General features: G+C 46.8%; 1 protein-coding gene across 1 annotated transcript in view; it reads right to left on the reverse strand.

Moving 5' to 3' along the window:
* The window catches only part of LOC115636516 (ephrin type-B receptor 5), a 158,087-nt gene that overhangs the window by 89,960 nt on the left and 46,767 nt on the right, over nt 1-21,360 (reverse strand). Inside the window, exons 3-4 of the mRNA XM_030536705.1 lie at nt 20,829-20,893; nt 18,854-19,550 (exon numbers count right to left, since the gene is read on the reverse strand). Coding sequence (XP_030392565.1) covers nt 18,854-19,550; nt 20,829-20,893 — 762 coding nt within the window. The remainder of the gene's footprint in view (nt 1-18,853; nt 19,551-20,828; nt 20,894-21,360) is intronic.

Genomic DNA, 21,360 nt, shown 5'->3' on the forward strand with positions numbered 1-21,360 from the left:
TCAGCACACCCACTCACTGATCTTGCAATATGGTATGGAAGGTCTGGCAGGCTTGTCTCACTGCTCTGAGTTCCTTTATATTGATGTGGAGCAGGATCTTGGACTGAGACCAAATGCCCTGAGTCTGTAGCTGTCCTAGGCCTCCAAGTTCTCCTAGGCCTCCAAGGTTGAGTGGTGGTAAATGGGAACCCTTTGCAGACCATGCAAGGGTACAATCACCATCCTAGCGTGTCTAGGACTCGTGACAGGACTGTTACTACCGAGTCTAGACTGTCTCGACCCAGGTGATAAGCTGAAGCGAGCCCCGTCTGGAATGGTCTGAGTTTCATCCTGGTGTGCCTGACCACATAGGTGCATGCCATTATGTGTCCCAAGAGGCTGAGGCATGTCCTCACAATGGTGGTGCGGTACTGTATGAGAGTCTGAATGATTTGTGACAGTATTTGGAATCTGGACTCTGGCAGGATGGCTCTTCCTGAACCAAGTCTAGCACCGCCTCAATGAATTCTATTTGTTGGGTGGGTGACAGCGTCAATTTGTCTACACACTGAGGAGACCTAGTCTCTGGAAGGTCTCTCTGACTAACTGGACCTAGGACTCTACCTGCTCCCTGAACTGCCCTCACAGGAGCCAGTCATCTAGGCAGGAGTACACCTTCACCTGTCTATTTTGGAGAAAAGCTGCAATGACTGACATACACTTGTGAGCACCCAGGGGGCTATTGATAACCCGAATGGGAGCACCATGAACTGATAATGTATGTGGTTGACAATGAACCTCAGGAAACGTCTATGCGGTGGCCAGATGGCTAGGTGGAAATATGCGTCTTTCATATCGAGGGCAGCGTACCAGTCCCCCGGATCCAGGGAAGGGATAATTGTGCTCAGGGAGTCCATGCGGAACTTCAACTTTACCATGAACTGACTAAGTCCTCGCAGGTCTAAGATGGGTCTGAGACCCGCCTTGGGCTTGGGGATTAGGAAATATCGGGAGTAGAATCCCTTGCCCCTGAGCTCCTGAGGTACTTGCTCTAGCTCTCCCAAGGTGAGGAGCACCTGTACCTCCTAGATAAGTTGTTACTTGTGAGACGGGTCCCTGAAGAGGGACGGGGAGGAAGGGGAGGAGCAGAATTGGAGAGAATATTCCACTTCTACCATGTGAAGAACCCAGCGGTCCGATGTTAAATGGGACCATGCATGGTAGAAGTGAGATAGATGGTTCAAAAAATGGGGGGAAGGATACGTGATCATGGCTGGTATGCCATCTTTGGGCATCTCGCCAAAACCCTTGCTTGAGTCCCGATGATGGCTTGGTCAGGCCCTGCCCTTGGCCTGAGGGAGGGTTGGAAGGCCTGTGCCTGGAATTCCTGCCCCTAAGGCGGTATGTATCCTGCCTCAGGAGGGGTTGGTATTGCCTCTGCTGCTTCACCGGCTGAGGCTTGAAAAGCTTTCTCTGGGTAGCAGTTTTATCCATCTCTAGAGATTTCATCTTTGGCCTAGAATTCTTAAGGCTGTGAAGCCTTGAATCTATCTAGTCTGAAAACAGCCCCATATCCCCAAAGGGAAGGTCCTGCAGATCTGCTGAACTTCTGGGGGAAGCCCAGATGCTTGGAGCCAAGCTGTTCTCCTCATGACCACCCCCGAGTCGATGGTACATGCCGCGGAATTGGCCGAGTCAAGTGAGGCCTGCAGAGATGTCCTGGCAACTGCCTTGCCCTCCTCCACCAGAGCTGAGAACTCAGCCTTTGAATCAGTGAAGAGTAACTGCTTATATTTTGACATGAAGTCCCACTAGTTAAAATTATACCTGCTGAGGATAGCTTGCTGGTTAGCCATCCTCAGCTGTAGACCCACTGCAGCATACATTATCCTACTGAAGAGGTCCATCCGTTTGGCCTCTTTGGCCTTCGGAGCCAGTGCCTGTTGTCCCTGACGCTCCTTCTCATTCACCGCAGAGACTACTAGGGAGTAAGAGTGTGGGTGAGAGAACAAGAATTCATAACCCTTAGAGGGGACAAAATATTTTCTTCCCACACCTCTGGCTGTGGGTGGAATGGAGGCTGGAGTCTGCCATAGAGCATTATAATTGTTGCTAATAGTCCTAATCAGTAGCAACACTACTCTGGAAGGACCCTCCAGAGTAAGAATGTCCACCACCAGGTCCTCTGACTCAATTACATCCTCCGCCTGTAGGCCCATATTATTGGTGATGCAGTGGAGTAGGTCCTGGTGGGCCCTGTGGTCTATGGGCAGAGGGTCTGAAGCTGACACTTCTACCACCGCCCCATCAGGAGAAGACAAAGAGGAGACCAGTGGTGGCACAGGGTCATCATGGCTCACCATGTGCTCAGGTTGGTCCTGGGTAGCGTTGGTGTCAAGTGGTGCAACATGGTCCAATGGGACCTGGGATGTGGGTAGATCTGGGGCCAGTTCCATTGTGTAGTATGTGGGGGCAGTCTGGATAAAGCTGCCTTTGCGTATGAGGGGTGGTACTGTCCGCAGGTGACCGTGCCCAGTGGTGCCCTGACATAATGGACCTAGAAACCCTGGAAAGGGTACCCTGGACTTGATGGTAAGCCCAGGGGGTCCCAGGGCCGCCCAGAGGGGGGGCGGGCAAGAGAGGCAATTTGCCCCAGGCCCCGGGCTCCGCAGGGGCCCCCACGAGATTTTTTTGGGGCCCCTGGAGCGGGCTCCTTCACTCTCTCGGGGGCCCCAGAAAACTCTTGCGAGGCCGGGCCCCGGAGCTTCTTCCGCCCCCGGTCTTCGCTGGTGGGGGAGTCCTTCCACTCTGGGGCGGAAGGACCCCCCGCCACCGAATTACCGCCAAAGAGTGGGCTGCACTTCGGCGGCAGGTCCCACTTCGGCGGTAATTTGCCGGCGGGGAGCCCCTGCCGCGGATCTTCGGGGCACTTCAGAGGCGGGTTCCAGAACGGAAGGGCCCCTCGCCGCTGAACAGGGGCGGCTCTAGACATTTCGCCGCGCGGGAGGCCCCCTGCCGCTTGCTGGTCCCACGGCTCCGGTGGACCTCCCGCAGGCATGGCTGCAGAGGGTCGGCTGGTCCCGCGGCTTCAGTGGACCTCCCGCAGGCATGGCTGTGGAGGGTCCCCTGGTCCCGTGGCTCCGGTGGACGTCCCGCAGGCGTGCCTGCAGATGCTCCACCGGAGCCGCGGGACCAGTGGACCCTCTGCAGGCACGCCTGCGGGAGGTCCACCAGAGCCGCCTGCCGCCGATGGCCCCAGGCCCCCGGAATTCTCTGGGCGGCCCTGAGGGGTCCAGAAGGGCCATTGTGCAGCGAGTGGCCACTGTGGTTGTCAAGATGAAGAAGCGTGCCTCCCGCGCTTGTCCGATCTGTGCCTACTGTGCCGTGAATAGTAGGAGCCGGCCTCAGAGTCCAAAGATCCCGAGGGCGATGAGTACAGTGGTGCCAAGGATCCCTGTGCTGGCAGTCGGTGCCATGAAGAGGAAGCCAGGGATCAGTGCCGCAACAATCATGTAGATGATCGGTGTCAGCTTTCCTGCAACTTAGATCGGTGCTGCAAGTCTGGTGCCAGTGAATAGCTCCTGTGGTCTGGTGCTGCATCATGGTGCCGGGTGACAGAGGGAGATCGAGACCAGTGCCAACTCCTCAGTGCCAGAGATCCCAAATGTCACGTCCCCTGCATCTTACTATCTTGTACCGGGACCGATGCCAGGGTGAAGTAGACTGGGAACGGTGCCATTAATGGTGCCAGTCGGGTGAGGAAGAGGGCATCATTGCTGGTTTGCCTCTAGATGGTACCTGTCTAGGTGGTGCCGGAGGCTTGTCTCTAACAGAAAGGGGCTGAGGCGCAGTACTTTCTATCAGCTCCCTTGCAGCCTCTAAAGTATCTGGGGTGGAGGGGGGTTCCAACTCCTCCACCAAGAAGTGCCGCACTGGAGAGTCGCCGGGTGCCAGACTCAACTGTGCTGACTGGGTTGCCGGAGTCGACGGCATGGGATCTTGCTGCTTAGAAGCTAAGTCCTTCCTCTGGGACAGCCAGGTCTCCCTGGATGGTCTCACTCTCTGAGGAGAGCGCCCTCTGTCGATCTTTTTATGGCGCTTAAGGGCACTGGAGAAATTGACTGGTGCCAGAGCGCTGAACCATGCTGTGGTACCAGGGATCTTCGGTACCAAGGGTCTCTAGCACCAGAGTCCTTCCTCGGTACTGGTTCGCGGACCGACGCCAGGGCACTCTGCACTGGGCTCAGGCCTGGGACTTGGCAGTCGGGTATCGCTGGACAGAGTGAAGCTTTCATTAATAGTTGTTTCAAATGGAAGTTGTGTTCCTTCCTAGTCCTGGGCTTGAAAGCCTTGCAGATCTTGCAGCTCTCGGACTGATGCATTTCCCCTAGACACCTCAAGAACGAGTCATGAAGGTCACTGTAGAGCATACGTTTCTTGCATAGACCGCAAGATTTAAATCCTAGGGCTTGAGACATGCCTCGGAGCCCAAGGCGGGGTCGGGAGAGAATGACCCACTCACCGAAGCTATTGTACTAAACAATAAACTAAACGAAAAAGCAAAAGAAAAGCTGTGAAGAACTAAGAATGACTAAGGAAAGACTTGCAGGCAAGCAAGCTAATGCAGTTCCAGTGCCGCCACGGATGGTAAAAAGGAACTGAAGGGTCGGGGGGTGGCAGGATCATATGGGGGCATGAGGGCATCACTCCATGGGGGGAGCTCCCTGGCCGACCCGATGGGAGCTGCTAACGGAAAAAGTTTCCAATGACCATGCACATGGCATGCACACACATAATTGGAATCGACGTGAACAATCACTCGAAGAAAAACAGAGCTTTCCTTTCCCTTCCTCAAAATCCAGTCAAGAACAGCCCAATGCTATCGTGTTCCAGGGAAAATGTCAAGCAGTTAAAAAAAATAATTGCGATAAACAACAATAGAATATCATTTATTTTAAATATTTTTGGATGTTTACTACATTTGCAAATATATTAATTTCAATTACAACACAGAATACAGTGTACACTGCACACTCTACTTTTTATTACAAATATTTGCACTGTAAAAAACAAAACAATTGTATTTTTCAATTCACGTCATACAAGTACTGTAGGGCAATCGCGTTACCATGAAAGTTGAACTTGAAAATGTAGAATTGTGTACAAAAAAAAAACTGCATTCAAAAATAAAACAATGTAAAACTTTAGAGCCTACAGGTCCACTCAGTCCTACTTCTTGGTCAGCCAATCACTCAGACAAACAAGGTTGGTTACAATTTGCAGGAGATAATGCTGTCTGCTTCTTGTTTACAATGTCACCTGAAAGTAAGAACAGGCATTCACATGGCACTGTTGTAGCTAGCGCTGCAAGATATTAACGTGCCAAATATGCTAAAGATTCCTATGACCCTTCATGCTTCAACCACCATTCCAGAGGACATGCTTCCATGCTGATAATGGGTTCTGCTTGATAACAATCCAAAGCAGTGCGTACTGACCAGTAGCGTAGCTAGCGGGGTTCAGGAGCGCAGGCCGTGCTGTCTGGATGGGGGGCCCTGGCACAGCGCAGGAGCCTGGAGTGTGGGGGACAGGACCCTGTGGGTCGGGCCGGGCGGCACAGGACCCTGTGGGTCGGAACACTTGCAAAGCGCACTGGGTACCAGATTAACCCCAGGGCCAGCTCAGGACTACTGCGGGCTTCCTGGGGGTGCGGATACCCCCGTCCCCGCACCATCCCCGGGGTTAATCTGGGGGGGAAATGGGAGGAGCCAGGGGCGTGGCCAGAGGAGGAGACAAGGGAGGCTGCCCTTTTTATGTTTGTTCCCCCTACACTTAAAACCTGGCTATGCCACTGGTACTGACCCATGTACATTTTCATCATCTGAATCAGATGCCACCAGCAGAAGGTTGATTTTCTTTTTTGCTGGTTTCGGTTCTATAGTTTCTACATCAGAGTGTTGCTCTTTTAAGACTTCTAAAAGCATGCTCCACACCTCATCCCTCTCAGATTTTGGCCAGCACTTCAGATTCTTAAACCTTGGGTAGAGTGCAGTAACTATTTTTAGAAATATTCTTCTTTGTGTTTTGTCAAATCTGTTGTCAAAATGTTCTTAAAATGAACATGTGCTGTATCATCATCCGAGACTGCTATAACATGAAATCTAAGCAGAATGCAGGTAAAACAGAGCAGGAGACATACAATTCTCCCCACAAGGACTACAGTCATAAATTTTATTGGCACATTATTTTTTTAACGAGCATCATCAGCATGGAAGCATGTCCTCTGGAATGGTGGCCGAAGCATGAAGGGGCATACAAATATTCAGCATATCTGGCATGTAAATGCCTTGCAACGCCGGCTACAAAAGTGCCATCCGAACGCCTGCTGTCATTTTCAGGTGACATTGTAAATAAGAAGCAGGCAGCAGTATCTCCCATCAATGTAAACAAACTTGTTTGTCTTAGCGATTGGCAGAATAAGGAGTAGGACTGAGTGGATTTGTAGGCTTTAAAGTTTTACACCGTTTTGTTTTTGAGTGCAGTTACGTAACCAAAAAAAAAAATTCTGCATTTGTAAGTTACACTTTCAGGATAAAGAGATTGCACTTCAGTACTTGTATGAGATGAATTGAAAAATAGTATTTCTTTTGTTTATCATTTTTACAGAGCATATATTTGTAATAAAAATAGTAATATAAAGCGAACACTGTGCACTTTGTATTCTGTGTTGTAATTGAAATCAATATTGAAAATGTAGAAAAATATCCAAAAATATTTAATACATTTCAATTGGTATTCTATTGTTATAAGTGCAATTAATCACAATTAATTTTTTTTAGTTAATCACATGAGTTAACTGCGATTAATTGAGAGCCCCAGCTGTAATGAAATTTCAGACCACAATTTCTACAGTGGCATTGAAAGGCCAGCTCTGCACCATCTGTCAGAGCTGTGCATTGTTATATCTGTCATGGAATGGTGGAAGCGGATTATCAAGATGTCAGATATGAAGTAAGATCAATGAGATTACTCATGGAGTAAGGTACTACTCAGTGTAAATACAGCAGAATTGGGCTCTTTATTACTACTGCTATTATGCAGAGGTGATAGTCTCCCTGTGTTTGAGACTGGATCCAACTGTCCAGCTGTGGCAAAGTTTGCAGATGTACTAAACTGCTCAAGATAGTTAGGATCAAAGCAGACCATGAAGAACTTCAAAAAGATCTCACAAAACTAAGTGGCTGGGCAACAAAATGGCAAATTAAATGTAATGTGGATAAATGTAAAGTAATGCACATTGGAAAAAATAATCCCAACTATATATACTATATGATGGGAGCTAATTTAGCTACGACAAATCAGGAAAAAGCTCTTGGAATCATCGTGGATAGTTCTCTGAAGACGTCCACGCAGTGTGCAGAGGTGGTGAAAAAAGCAAACAGGATGTTAGGAATCATTAAAAGGGATAGAGAATAAGACGAAGAATATATTATTGCCCTTATATAAATCGATGGTATGCCCACATGTTGAATACTGCATACAGATGTGGTCTCTTCATCTCAAAAAAGATATATTGGCACTAGAAAAGGTTCAGAGAATGGCAACTAAAATGATTAGGGGTTTGGAACAGGTCCCATATGAGGAGAGATTAAAGAGGCTAGGACTTTTCAGCTTGGAAAAGAGGAGACTAAGGGGGGATATGATAGAAGTGTATAAAATCATGAGTGATGTGGAGAAAGTAGATAAGGAAAGGTATTTACTTATTCCCATAACACAAGAACTAGGGGCCACCAAATGAAATTAATGGGCAGCAGGTTTAAAAGAAATAAAAGGAAGTTCTTCTTCACACAGTGCACAGTCAACATATGGAACTCCTTGCCTGACGAGGTTATGAAGGCTAGGACTATATAAAAGTGTTTAAAAGAGAGCTGGATAAATTCATGGAGGTTAAGTCCATTAATGGCTACTAGCCACGATGGGTGAGGAATGGTGTCCCTAGCCTCTGTTTGTCAGAGGGTGCGGATGGACGGCAGGAGAGAGATCACTTGATCATTACTTGTTAGGTTCACTCCCTCTGGGGCACCTGTCATTGGCCACTGTCAGTAGACAGGATACTGGGCTAGATGGACCATTGGTCTGACTCAATATGGCCATTCTTATGTTCTTATGTTTATTATGTTATTATTAGCTCAATTTTTGGACCTCCATAAAATCCTCAAAAAAGTTATTTTCCACTGCAGGTATTGGACAGGTGATGTTTGGCCGGAGAAAAAATTGGAGACCAAATTTGGGCTAAACTACACAAACTCTTTCAGACATGCTGAACATCAAGTTGAGTACATTCGTAGAATGCTTTTTTGCACATCATCTTTCCAAAGCTGGTTTGTCTTAGAAACTTCAAGTATGGTTTATGCAAAAGTTCTTGATCATAACTGTCACATAAGTCTATTTTCGAAGAACTGGGGCACATATTCTTGAAATTAAACAACTTGAAATAAAGATCTTTAGGAATGCCTGGTCCCAATGAACCTCCACTCTTATGAAGCATGCCAAGGCTCTAACAGACTTTATGTGTACAATAACTCCTCACTTAACGTTGTAGTAATCTTCCTGAAAAATGCAACTTTATGCGCAATGATAAGTGAATCCAATTTCCCCATAAGAATTAATGTAAATAAGGGGGGGTTAGGTTCCAGGGGAAAAAAAAATTGCCAGACAAAAGACATTATATAAATATACAGTATAAGTTTTAAACAATTTTAAACAAACAGATTAATATTGTACACAGCAATGAATGATTGTGAAGCTTGGTTGAGGTGGTGAACTAAGAAGGTGGGATATTTCCCAGGAAATGCCTTGCTGCTAAATGATGAACTAGCATTTGGCTGAGCCCATAAGGATTAATACGCTGTTGTTAATGTAGCCTCATGCTCTACAAGGCAGTACGGACTGAGGTAGGATGGAGGAAACACAATAGATGCAGGGCAGTAGCTGCAAACACTTCCCTGCAAAAACTGAACATGATGATGAGCCCATGCTATCCAGTGGGAGCGTACCACTCCCTCTTCCTGTGCAGCCATTCATGTCCTTTCTCTCCAAAGCGCTGGGGGGTTCCTGTGGGTACGTCCAGACTACCTGCCATATCGGTGGGTAGCAATCAATTTATCGGGGATTGATATATTGCGTCTCATCTACATGTGATATACAGATCCCCGAACGCGCTCCCTGTCGACTCCGGAACTCCATTGGAGCAAGCAGCAGTAGTGGAGTCGGCGGGGGAGCCGCGGACGTCGATCCCGCGCGGTGAGGATGGGAGGTAAGTTGGGATAAGATACTTCAACTTCAGCTACGGTATTCCCGTAGCTGAAGTTGCGTATCTTACATCGACACCATCCCCCAGTGTAGACCAGGCCTGAGCTTATGAATGAGTGAGAGAGAGAGAGAGAGAGAAACGTGCATTGCCCCTTTAAGTACGCTGATCCCCACTTCAAGGACGTTGGCCTTTTAAGCAGATCAGCCAGTTCAGACAGGAAGCAACAGCTTCCAGAAAGCTCCCTTCTTTCTGTCCCTGAGCTCTGTCCCCCTCCTCCGCTTTGTGGACGGGGAGTATGAGCAGAGGGCAGGGGGACATCTGACCCCCTCTTTACCCGCCTCCCCGACCCCTGGTTCTAATCCCCACAAGGAGGGCTGCTCTTCCAGAGAATCCTGCAAGCAGTGAACAAAGCAGGCAGCTGCCAAACTATGTTATAAAGGAGCAATGCACAACTTTGAACAAACTTGTTCCCTAATAGATCAGCAATGTAACAATGAAACACCGTTAACCGGGACAACGTTAAGTGAGGAGCTACTGTATGTCTACAGTGCAAAGAAAAACCTGCAGCAGCAAGCCTCAGAGCCCAGGACAATTGACTTGGGCTTACCGGGTTCAGGCTGCAAGGCTAAAAATAGTAGTGTAGATGTTCCCACTAGACTGTGGCTAAGGCCTGGTCTACACTATAATTTTAGGTCGATTTTAGCAGCTCCATTTAAGCCTGGACCCATCCACACAACGAAGCCCTTTAAATCAATTTCTTTACTCCACCTCCGACAAGGGGTTTAGGTCTGAAATCGGCCTTGCCCCGTCAAATTTGGGGTAGTGTGGATGCAATTCAATGGTGTTGGCCTCCAAGAACTATCCCAAAGTGCTCCATTGTTACCGCTCTGGACAGTGCTCTCAACTCAGATGCACTGGCCAGATAGACAGGAAAAGGCCTGTGAACTTTTGAATTTCATTTCCTGTTTGGACAGCATGGTGAGCTGATCAGCACAGGTGATCATGCAGAGCTCATGCAGAGCTCACCAGCATGATGTGCACACTGCCAGGTCAATTTCTTGTTTTGATCCACTCCATCTATCTTTTACATCTTAGGTTGGCAGCAGACGGTGCAGTACAACTGCTAGCCATCATCATCTCCTGGGTGCTCGGCAGAAGATGCTGCATTACGATTGCTAGCCATCGTCATCCCCTGGGTGCTCGGCAAAAGATGGGAATGACTTGGCTGAGTCACTCCCATGTCTGCCCAGGCGCCCCTTACTGACCTCACCAAGATCGGCTAAAAGAGCACCCAGGAATACGACAACGATGGCTACCAATCGTAATGCACCATCTGCTGCCAAAAGGCAATGAGCTGCTGCTGTGTAGCAATGCAATCCGACGTCTGCCAGCACCCAGGAGACATACTGTGACAGTGAGCTGAGCAGGCTCCATGCTTGCCGTGGTATGGTGTCTGCTCAGGTAACCCAGGAAAAAAGGCACAAAACAATTTTCTGCTGTTGCTTTCATGGACAGAGTGAGGGAGTGGGGGGCCTGACAACATGTACCCAGAACCACCCTCAACACTGTTTTTGCCCCATCAGGCACTGGGATCTCAACCCAGCATTCTAATGAGCAGCAGAGAATGTGGGAACTGTGGGATAGCTACCCACAGCTACCCACAGTGCAATGCTCCAGAAGTCGACTGTATAAAAATAATTTCTAAAAAAAGACTTCTATAAATTCGACCTAATTTCGTAGTGTAGACATACCCTCAGGATCTGAAACCTGGAGTGTGGGGTGGGTCTCAGAGCCTAGGCTCCAACTTTAGGGGGGACATCTACACTGTTATTTTCAGCCTCACAAGCCCGAGTCAATTGACCCAGGTTCAGAGGCTCGGCACTGTGGGTTTTTCTTTGCAGTGTAGACATACCTAAAAGTATGTTAGACCTTGCTGGACCAACAATAGAATAAGAGACCTACATACAGTGCAGCCTAGTGTATTGTACATCATGCACACCTCAGTTCTATTCTTGCGTAGTTGAGATGGGCTCAAGCCACAAAATTCAGGTCCAGGTTTTGAATATCTCTACATTCAGGCTCTTCAGATCTAGGGTTTTCATTCAGCCTATTTGAAAGAAATGGGCCATTTCTCGCATCCAGATATGGGTACAGATTTTTAACACCCATCAAAGTTCAAATCCAGACCCTTTCTAATTCCCAGTTTTTGCCAGACCATCTGACCGTAATAATACATTTCCCTTCTAGCTCCTGCCTAACATCCTTTCCTGTGAGACAGTTATCTACCATTACTGTTATTGTGCAAGTGGGAAACCTTTGAATAAGACCGAGAGCGTGAGAGAGGGAGAGAGAGAGAGAGAGAGACCATGTGAAAACAATATGCCTGCACACCATGCATCTTTACCACAGACAACATTGTCACGTATTTGAAATAATTGGAGTGGCAGGTTCTAAGACCCTGCATATTGATGCAGAGATATTTTGCTGATTCATCACAGCCAGACCAGTGGTTCTGATTTATTTCTAACCCAGGATGTAAAAGGGGTTGATGGTCTCACTGGGAATGGAACTAAGGGCAGGGATAAAAGGACCTCACAGAGGAAAGCCTTAGGAACAGTTGAATTGAGAAGGAAGCTTAGATTGTGGTTTGTATTTTGTTTTGTTATTTAAGTGAACAATAAAGGCAAACCCCAGGAAGGGGGCAGGTTTGGACCATATCCAAATTGAGTATATCCTGCCTGGAACAGAATGGGGAATCCACCTGTTTACACTATGACTGTATGCACCTGCCCACTCACAACATATGTGCAACTTATTGAGAGAGCATCACCAGCACATGGCCTCTTACACTTCATAAATGTAAGGGGACTGTTAACCCCTTACTAACATTCAGTAGGGGTGTTTTGGTTGCTAGCTCCCAGCACTAAAAGGGGAGGGATCGATGGCAAATCAGAACCGTGAGACTGACAGTCCCCAGGAACAATGGGGAGAGGCCAATGCTCCAGGTCAGCCTGAATGACAGGGTGGGCAGGCTAATCAAAGAGACAGAAGGCCAGGGTGAGTCCCGTCCTCCGTGTGAGCTGAAATTGCCTGGGTCAGACAGAGTGGGGCCGAGCTAAGGCGAGAGTAGGGGCCCAAGCTAAGCTGCTGGGAGCAGAGCTGCCGCCCAAAAAGCCAGAGCACAGCCCAGAGAGAGCAGACCTGCCCTGGGAGGAGAGCTGCAGCAACCAGAGCCAGAGGGGCCAGACAAGCAGCAGAGGAAGCAGGTGAGAGCTGAGAGAGAGACACAGAAGCAGCCTGCAGAGCAGGCTTGCCCTGTAGCAGAGCTTTAGCAACTGGAGCCAGGGAGGCCAGAGAAGCAGCCCAGGGAGCTGAAGGCAGAGCAGCAGCAGCCATGCTGAGGCAGTGTGGAGCTGGGGCTGGAGCAGTCTGGAGCTGGGTGCGGTGAGCAGCTGGGGAGAGCAAGGGGGACCCTGGGCAGTGGGCCCAGCACAGGTAGATGCCTCAGCCAAGAGGCTCTGCAGGCCAGACTTGGAGGGGGATCATAACCCTGACAGAGCGGGGGTGACACTGGGGAGAAAAGTCCCTGCCACCCAGAGCCTGAGAGAGTGTGGCCACCACCAGAGCAACTGTCTGACCCGCAGCATCCCTGCAGCACAGCCAGGGCCTGAGACGGAGGCCCGGGACCTACAAGGAACAGACTGTGAACTGCCCTGACGTTCCAGAGACACTGTTTGTGATGGTCCCTGCCACAGAGCAGGGTGGTGTGTTTTCCTTTAACCTTTTCCATTTTTCCTTATTCTTTTTTTAAAATTAATTGTTAATTAAATAACTTGTATTTGCTTTAAATTGTATGATGTGATCAGTGGGTCAGGGATGTGCGCAGTGCAAAGAGAGTACCCCGGAGTGGGGACACCGTGGCCCCTGTTCTAGGTGACCACAGCAGGGTTGGGGGTTGAGCCCCCCAGGAATCCTGGGCCCAGCCTTGCTGGGGTTATGAGGACTCTGCCAGACAGGAGAGTAGAAGGGGAGTCCTCAAGGGCAGGGAGGCCTCTGGGTAAAGGAAATGGGAGCAAGGACTCAGATCCTTTCGCTAGCCCACTTCACCAGGGTAGTGCAGAAGCCAGGAAAGTTCTCCACAATAGCAGGACCATTCCCCCACCTACATAATGATAAAAATGTCCACCCCCATTTCATGTGAAATCTCTATCACCTCACGTCAACTGAGATACTCTTTACAGATATGTTCGCTTTACATGGAGAGATCATAGAGCTATGTGGAGACAATAGCTGTTCTGGTTCATTTGTGGTTTTGGAGTGTTGGGGAGGAGGTTAAGTGTAACCAGGAATTTCCTGACTTTCAGAAATGCTATCTTAACTAAGTTTTTGGCTGATAAATTAAAAAACAAAACAAATCTCAATACTCATTGCATGCATCATTATATCCCTTGCAGTTATAAATCATTTTTAATCAAATAGAATGCATATTGGAAAATATATATAAAACTAATGCATCTGTATTAAAAGAGATTTTTAGACTGATAACAAAGATTTGCTAATGCTGGGAGATATTTTATTCATTTTTTAAATCTAGTCCATCCCAACGACGCATTACACCTGATTCAGCAGAACTGAATACAAATTACACATACATTCATAAAAATATTCTTCTAGATTCTTTTATACAATATTAATGTTACCACATGCAGTTGTAAACAAGTGACCAGTCACTTTAAAGCCACTTTTTTTTGACCTGTGTGGAGCCAGGTTCAGAATACAGTGATGGACTAGAGCCAAGTGTTTGTTCCAACAAGGGCTAACTGGTTAATATATAACTGCAACAGTGGATAAGACAAGGTTTGGGAGGAAAACTATTTCTATTTAGGAAGACACAAATACAAAGAGACACGGAACTATGTCAGGCCACACCAATAACAGAGTAAAAACAATCTCAGCCTAGAGCCCGCAAGTTTTTGTGGTACAAAGTTCTTCCATTATCCTTGATCTTTGAGAAATACTGTAGATGTATAAATACTATAAATAATACAACTGAAGATTTCCCCTTGGGAAACTCATTCTCTCCATCTCTGAAACATCCACTCAGGGCAACTCTATTTTTTCCTCTATATTTGCCAGACCCTGCATCCACTAAAGTCAATAGCAAAGCTTCTGTTGCCTTCAATGGAGCAAGTTCAATCTCTGAAGGAATAAAAGGCAGTAAAAGTCAGTTGGTCTTTTCTGGGGCAGCCATCAAGTAGATGAGTTTATCTTTTCTATTTAAGAGGAGAAATAGGAATCACTTTGGGGCAAAGTGCATACCAAAAGTGCAGGAAAACTTAAAGAAAACAATACAGCACCAAGAAAGATTTATGAACTTCAAAAATCCAGTCAGAAATATGACAAAGGATGGCAGTAATAGAAACCTCCACCAGTGGAGAAAAGTATGGCCAAAATGCAAACACTATGTCTTAGGCAACTTTCCCAAATGAGATTGTGGAAGTACCCTGGTTGTCTTCAAAGGAAAGGATGGGAAGAGAAAATATGTAACCATAAAGTAGGGAAAAGGGCAAAGTGCAAACATAATAAGGAAGCCCTCTGCTTTCAGTATGCTTCAAGGAGATTAAAAACAGCAAGTATTTTAACTCTGCCTTATCTTTAAAGAAAGCACATACTTGCTTATTAGAAACTCTGTTAATTTTGAAATGTTTTCAAAATGTGAAGCTATCATTAACACTATTACTGTCACTTTTAGCCTTCAGAAATGTGTATGAGCATGTTTTAAGAGTATTGCACAAGGTACCTATTTGTCTTGATGCTATCGCTTAGGGAAATGTTTAATTGAAAGCTAAATGAAGATATGCATGTTTTATTAAATGTACTCCTTCAGGACTGGTTTGGTACACCATTAGTGTACACATTCAAACTGAACTGCAATAGACAGGGCAGTGGAGCTTTCACAGGACCTGTCACTTCAGGAGTTTGAGCAATGTGAAGTAAAAGCCAGATTTACTTGAATTTAAATGGAAGTGATTGTTAACAAAGACCTTTGGAGGGGAATAATCTGGGGAATTTTAGGAGACTTCATAATTGCTTAAGATAAAGCACGTAGGAACGGTGGAGGAAAGCTCTTAAAAAAGGAAGCTGGAAGTAAAATCTAAAGGAGTTGTGCAAAATTTAGGAAACACATAATCCTTTGCATGTAGTTTTTTTAGATAAATTCAAATAATTTGTTAGATAAACTATCTGGTAACACATCACCATTTGTAAACTATACCAGCCAAATCATTCCATTTCAAGAAAATGACATGCTCTTCCAGCACAGCCTGTAGCATTTGAACTCCCTGTTAAGTGCAAGCACTCTGGCTTAAGAAATGCATGTCTCATTTGAACATATGGGTCAAGATATTCAAACTGGGTGCCTAAAATTGGGCTTCTAAGTCCATAGTCCACTTAAATAAGTGGTCTGATGTTCAAAAAGGGTGAGCACCCAGCAGTTTCAATGAGACTGTTGGGTGCTGACTACTTTTGAAAATCAGGACCCTTGCTAGTTGCCTAAATATGGTTTCAGGAGTCAAACTTTGGTCATCCATTTTTTTAAACCATTGTATTGCCTCTACAACACATTCATAACTGCAGTAAAATGCTGTCTATCAGAAAAAAAATAGCAATCTAAAGCATGTTTTTTACATTTTTTTAAAAAAGATGAAAAAATTCCCAGGATTGGGGATGACCTTTAGTAAGATACATTTAATGTTGTAAATAAATTCCAGTTTAATTAGTGAATTTATCAGAACATTCTAATTACTTGAAAAACCACAAAATATTTGGAAGCCTAGAAATTCAAAGTGAGGGTTCCACAAACAATTTTAGCTCTGACTATGTAATATGTCTCATCTTTTAGCTAATCCCTAATAATTGCCATAAACTTAACAAGTATACCTCATACACACTTCCAGTATTGCCTTTTCAGCTACCATGATGTAAAAACAGAAAAGATATTGAAGAAGAGCTAGTGGGATACCCTCAGTACTGGAGTAATTTGATTTTGATTCAGGTTCATATTGGAAATACCATATCACATAGAAATTTATTACCCATTATGGCATATATCAGGGGTAGGCAACCTATGGCACGTGAGCCAAAGGTGGCACGCGAGCGGATTTTCAGTGGCACTCACACTGCCTGGGTCCTGGCCACCAGTCCAGGGGGCTCTGCATTTTAATTTAATTTTAAATTTTAATTTTAAATGAAGCTTCTTAAACATTTGAAAAACCTTATTTCCTTTACATACAACAATAGTTTAGTTATATATTATAGACTTATAGAAAGATCTTCTAAAAACTTTAAAATGTATGACTGGCACACAAATGCTTAAATCAGACTGAATAAATGAAGACTCGGCACACCACTTCTGAAAGGTTGCCAACTCCTGGTGTATATACAGTACAGATCTAGAAGCCAGCTTCACATCACTGCTTATGTCTTCACTGCAGAGTTAACCCAGGCTCTCACATGGATTTTAGTCCAACTCACAAAACCATCCACACACAAAAACCTCTGAGCCAGGTTTGGAGGTGCTTTAAATCCGAGTTAGCTGGCCTGGCTGTGGGATTAGATTAGAGCCCAAGTTCTGCTTTAACTCAGGCTAACCCATCCACTTTGCAGTGTAGATGCAGACTACCTAACTCAGATCCTGACAGTTCTCCAATGCTTTCCCCCAATTCCCCCAATACCCTATTCTGGTAGTGAGACACTGTAAAAACTCAGAACAAAAAGATAGTCCCTACCTCCAGAAGCTTGCTAAAAACCTACTCCTTTCTCCTCCACCAGAAGTCACCTACCAGTGAGAAGATGTTTAAAGATACACTGAGAAGATGTTTAAACCCCATTATCCAGGCAGCCTGCTCCATTTCTACAAAGCACTTGAACAGCAATGCCATCTGGGAGTTCCTTCTCTCAGCCTGTTGCCAGCTGGTCAGAGGCTGACATCAAGGTTCTGGTGGATACCTGGTGTGAGGTTACTAAGCAGCATGATTTGAGGAGATGTAACCAAAATCAACATGTCTACAAGAACATCTCCGTGAGCCTGGCAGAGGAGAGGATTTGCTGGATGGGAATTCAGTACAGGTGAAGAACCCAAAACCTGAAAGGTGCATGCCACAAGGCAAAAGCTGTCAATGACAGCAACTCACTGGAGTCCACTGTCAAGGTAGATGGGCTTTTGAGATTGGACAGAGTTATTCTTACTGCTCAGCTGGGGACAAAGTGACTGGAGGAACTGGGCCAGACCTTCCTGCACTTCAGTTATTGCTGACACTAAAAAAAGACACAGACATTTTAACATTTTAGCTTGGTTAGCAGGTCTAATCAAGCTGAAGGTGTCAAACTTTGTCTACATTGGTGTGAAATGGAGATTTCAATGGAGTTTAGCTAGCTTGACTGAGTTAACTGCATTGCAAAAAGTAGCAGTTTTCCAAGTCCAGGCAAGCCCTGAGTCAGTCAGGAAGCCTTCCAGCAAAAACAGGAAAGATGCAACTTGGCACTTGTTTCTAAGATAAAAAAACAAGTAGGAGAAATAGGCCTCCACTTTTAAATACATCTTAAAAGAACATGAAACAAATAAAAGGCACAGAGCATTTTTTTTTCCTTTGCGGGTCACCTGCACTATGAATTTCCCAACTGTCAAACTTTGTTTTTAATTTTTCAATTTAACTTTGTTACATTTACAACAATATTTTATTAAGGTTGTGAATTAATTGATATCCATATCAAATCTTAACTGCACCTTCAATCACTTCACAAAATGCATATACAAGGTGATATAAATAAGGTTCTTCAAAAATCCCATGGCATTTTTCACTGGGCATTGATCACAAGAATCTTAACCTCAATATCCTGGCCAATTTCTTATTTGAGTAGATTACATTCTGACTGTGTACAATTGCTCCCACAGTTGAAACTAAATAATACATTACTCTTATTTCTTGCATTGACCTAAACTGCTGTGTTGTGTTGCTATGTGCTGAGGTGGCTGCATGTTAGTGCTGGGTGGAGCACAGTAGGAATCTACATTGTATATAAACCACTTAAGAAGCAGTTTGAGCTAAAGGACTGACCACAGGGTTAAGAGTCAGGAAATCTTAAACTCAGTGTGGAATGTGGATGTTCAGGACTGCCCAGGTTTAGGCCCAATCAGAGTCTCATGTGAACTGAGGATGAAGTAGGTGTTGAGTCCAATTCCTAGTGGGCAGCTGACCTTTTCACATCGAACATCATCATTGCTGGCACTATATGCTGGCAGCCTCAGCAGAGAAGCTGAGCCCTAAATGGGCCATGGAGGCTCAAATCCCCCTCTTCGGCCCTAGAAGTGGTCCCTCTAAGTCAAGGCTGAGACTCACTGATTGTGAAGAGGACACACTGCTGTTATGCCTGCTCTGGGGTGGGGAGAAGATTTGCTCTCCAGGGGTCTCATTCTGGCTCCTTCCAGCAGCTGCTCACTGTGGCTTAGAGACCCAACAGGGAAAGGCATAGGTAGTGTGGGGGAAGGAGGAAGTCTCTCACCTTTGCAGGCTCCTTCGTCATTAGCAGGTTGGTAGCCAGGCCTGCAGGTGCACCTCCCAATGGCCACCATCCACTCGCCTTCCCCATTGCAGTGCAGCCTGATGCCAGAGGACCCGGCCGTACTTGCCTCCTCTGCATCTGCCACACAGGTCCCCACTGCCTCCACCAGTGAGGTCCTCTCTCCACCGGCAAAGGTCTCTGGGAAGGAGGCAAACCCCCTCACCACAGCTGGGCACTTGTAGAAGAAGACTTGTACAGCCACCAGTGACATGCAGGCCCCTGAGTCCTGGAAGGCCAGGTAGAAACCACGCCGGGTGAGCGGCCCAAAGCTGCGCACCTTGACATTCATCTTCACCACCTTCCCCGTGCTGTCCACCTGTGAGAAGCTTTCGTCAGCTGCAATGGTATCCACCTTGGTCCAGGGCCCCTCGCGCCATTCAGGCAGATCCTGTGTAGCCATGTCAGTTTCCGCCTGATAGTAATAGAGGGTGAAGGTTTCCTTGCAGGAAGAAGCCACGGTCCGCATGCTGGCACAGTCACGCACCGAGAAGCGGAGACGGACGTGGACTCGGTGGGCCCCACGCCGCTCTATGAAGTGAGTGCGCAGCCAGTTATTTTGGCCCGGCTCAGCCACATTGCAGACCTCAAAGGTTCGGATCAGGTGCTTCTTGTCATCCAGGACACTCACCTCGTCCCACTGTGACGAATGGGAGTGGAGAGAGAGGTGGAGAAGTTGTTAAAGGGGTTTCACACATGCTGCAAATCTGGGATACAATGATCACTGGTCTCTGGATCACAAGGATCACGACTCACTACCTTTACACAGGGCCGGCTTTAGGAAGTGCGGGGCCCAATTCGAACAGTTTCGACGGGGCCCCGACAGGGATGACTAAAAAAAAAACCAAATCAAAACAACAACAACAAACGCCTGTAAAAAAACACGTGGGTCTTGTATTCACCGAGTGGTGCTCTGAGTCTTCGGCGGCACTTCGGCGGTGGGTCCTTCACTCGCGCCAGGTCTTTGGCGGCACTGAAGGACCCGCCGCCGAAGTACCACCAAAGACCCAGAGCAAGCGAAGGACTTGGCGCCGAAGTGCCGCTGGAAACCCGAAGCGCCGCCAGGTGAGTAAAAATCAAAAAGGCGCCTCTAGCCAGGGAAGGGATTCTCACTGGGTGCGGGGGCCTCTTAGGCGCGGGGCCCGATTCGGGGGAATTGGTGGAATTGGCCTAAAGCCGGCCCTGCCTTTACAACAGGCTCCTTCTATCAGAGCCTCCTACTTGCCTCTTGGGCAAAGAGTGCTGGGGCCCCACACTGAGACTTGGGCTGATGCCTGATTCTGACAGCACTCAGAGCAAGGACTGCTGCACTGTTAAAGGGGCTGCCCTGCAGTGGAGGTATTAAACGAAGTTCAGTTCAACCCTCTGTTGGGCAGGTAGTACCCCAAGCCGGCATTGCTGGAGAGTACTAGGGGGAAACGGGATACTGCAGTGCAGTGGTAGCATCCTAAATATCTTGGCGACACCTCTCTTTGCCCTGGCCTTTCCTATCCGAAGACAGAGAAGAAACACACAAAACAGAGAGATAGACAAGAGACAGAGTCAGCACAAAACAGAGACAGAGCAACCTTTGAAGAAGGTGTTAAACACAGCGCCCTTGCACCCAGCTCTGACTCAGCCGGGGTGTCCCTGTGGAAGCTTAAGATTTCATGAGTACTTCTGAAGAGGGAAAAACACTCAGAGAGTTGAAAATGAACCTAACGTTGTAGCTCTAGTATCCCCCTCTCAGTCACATGCTTCTAATGCCTTTGCCTGTGTGGTTCAGTATCTGATTCAGCATTATATAAAGCATTTTGGATACTCCATATGCATGCAAACTGGAAAAGAAACCTATTCCGCTCCAACCCCACCTTCCCAGATAGCTATGTAAGCCTCCCCACAGGTGGTCAAGGAAAAAAGAGGGCCAGGGAGCACTTACCCCATCAGGAGGGTGGGTGGTCCAGCCGATTTCCGAGGTCTCTCCTGTTGTATCCAGAAGTATTTCTGTTTTTAAAAAAATAGTCTTTTGTACTTTTCCAATCATCAGCTGCTCAAGTTCGATATGTTCCCTACAAGACTCCTTCCTGCATCTCATCCCCTGGAAGGAATATACTGTGGTCCCAGCGCCACACACCTCACTCACAGAGAGATCTGTGTTCTGAGATAATGCCTGGCCTCCTCCAGAAGTCAGAATTCTGTTCCCAGCTTTCCCCTATGATTTAGGGAAAGGTCTGCAATTCAGTGACTCAATGGATATTCTCTGGGATTCAGATTGATCCAGTGGTTAAGGCACCAGATGGAAAGCCTGTGTTTTAATTCCAGCTCCGCCAAATGCCACTGTTAAATGATATTGGCCAAGTCTCTTACAACCTATTGACTTTCCCAGGAGTCCAGTATACTCAGTACCTCCAAGGAACAAGCCCTATCCAAGCAACCATTCTATATTTCTTTCCTAAGTCATTTTATCCCTG

Source organism: Gopherus evgoodei, chromosome 1 (genome assembly GCF_007399415.2).
Source record: "Gopherus evgoodei ecotype Sinaloan lineage chromosome 1, rGopEvg1_v1.p, whole genome shotgun sequence".
NCBI lineage: Eukaryota > Metazoa > Chordata > Testudines > Testudinidae > Gopherus > Gopherus evgoodei.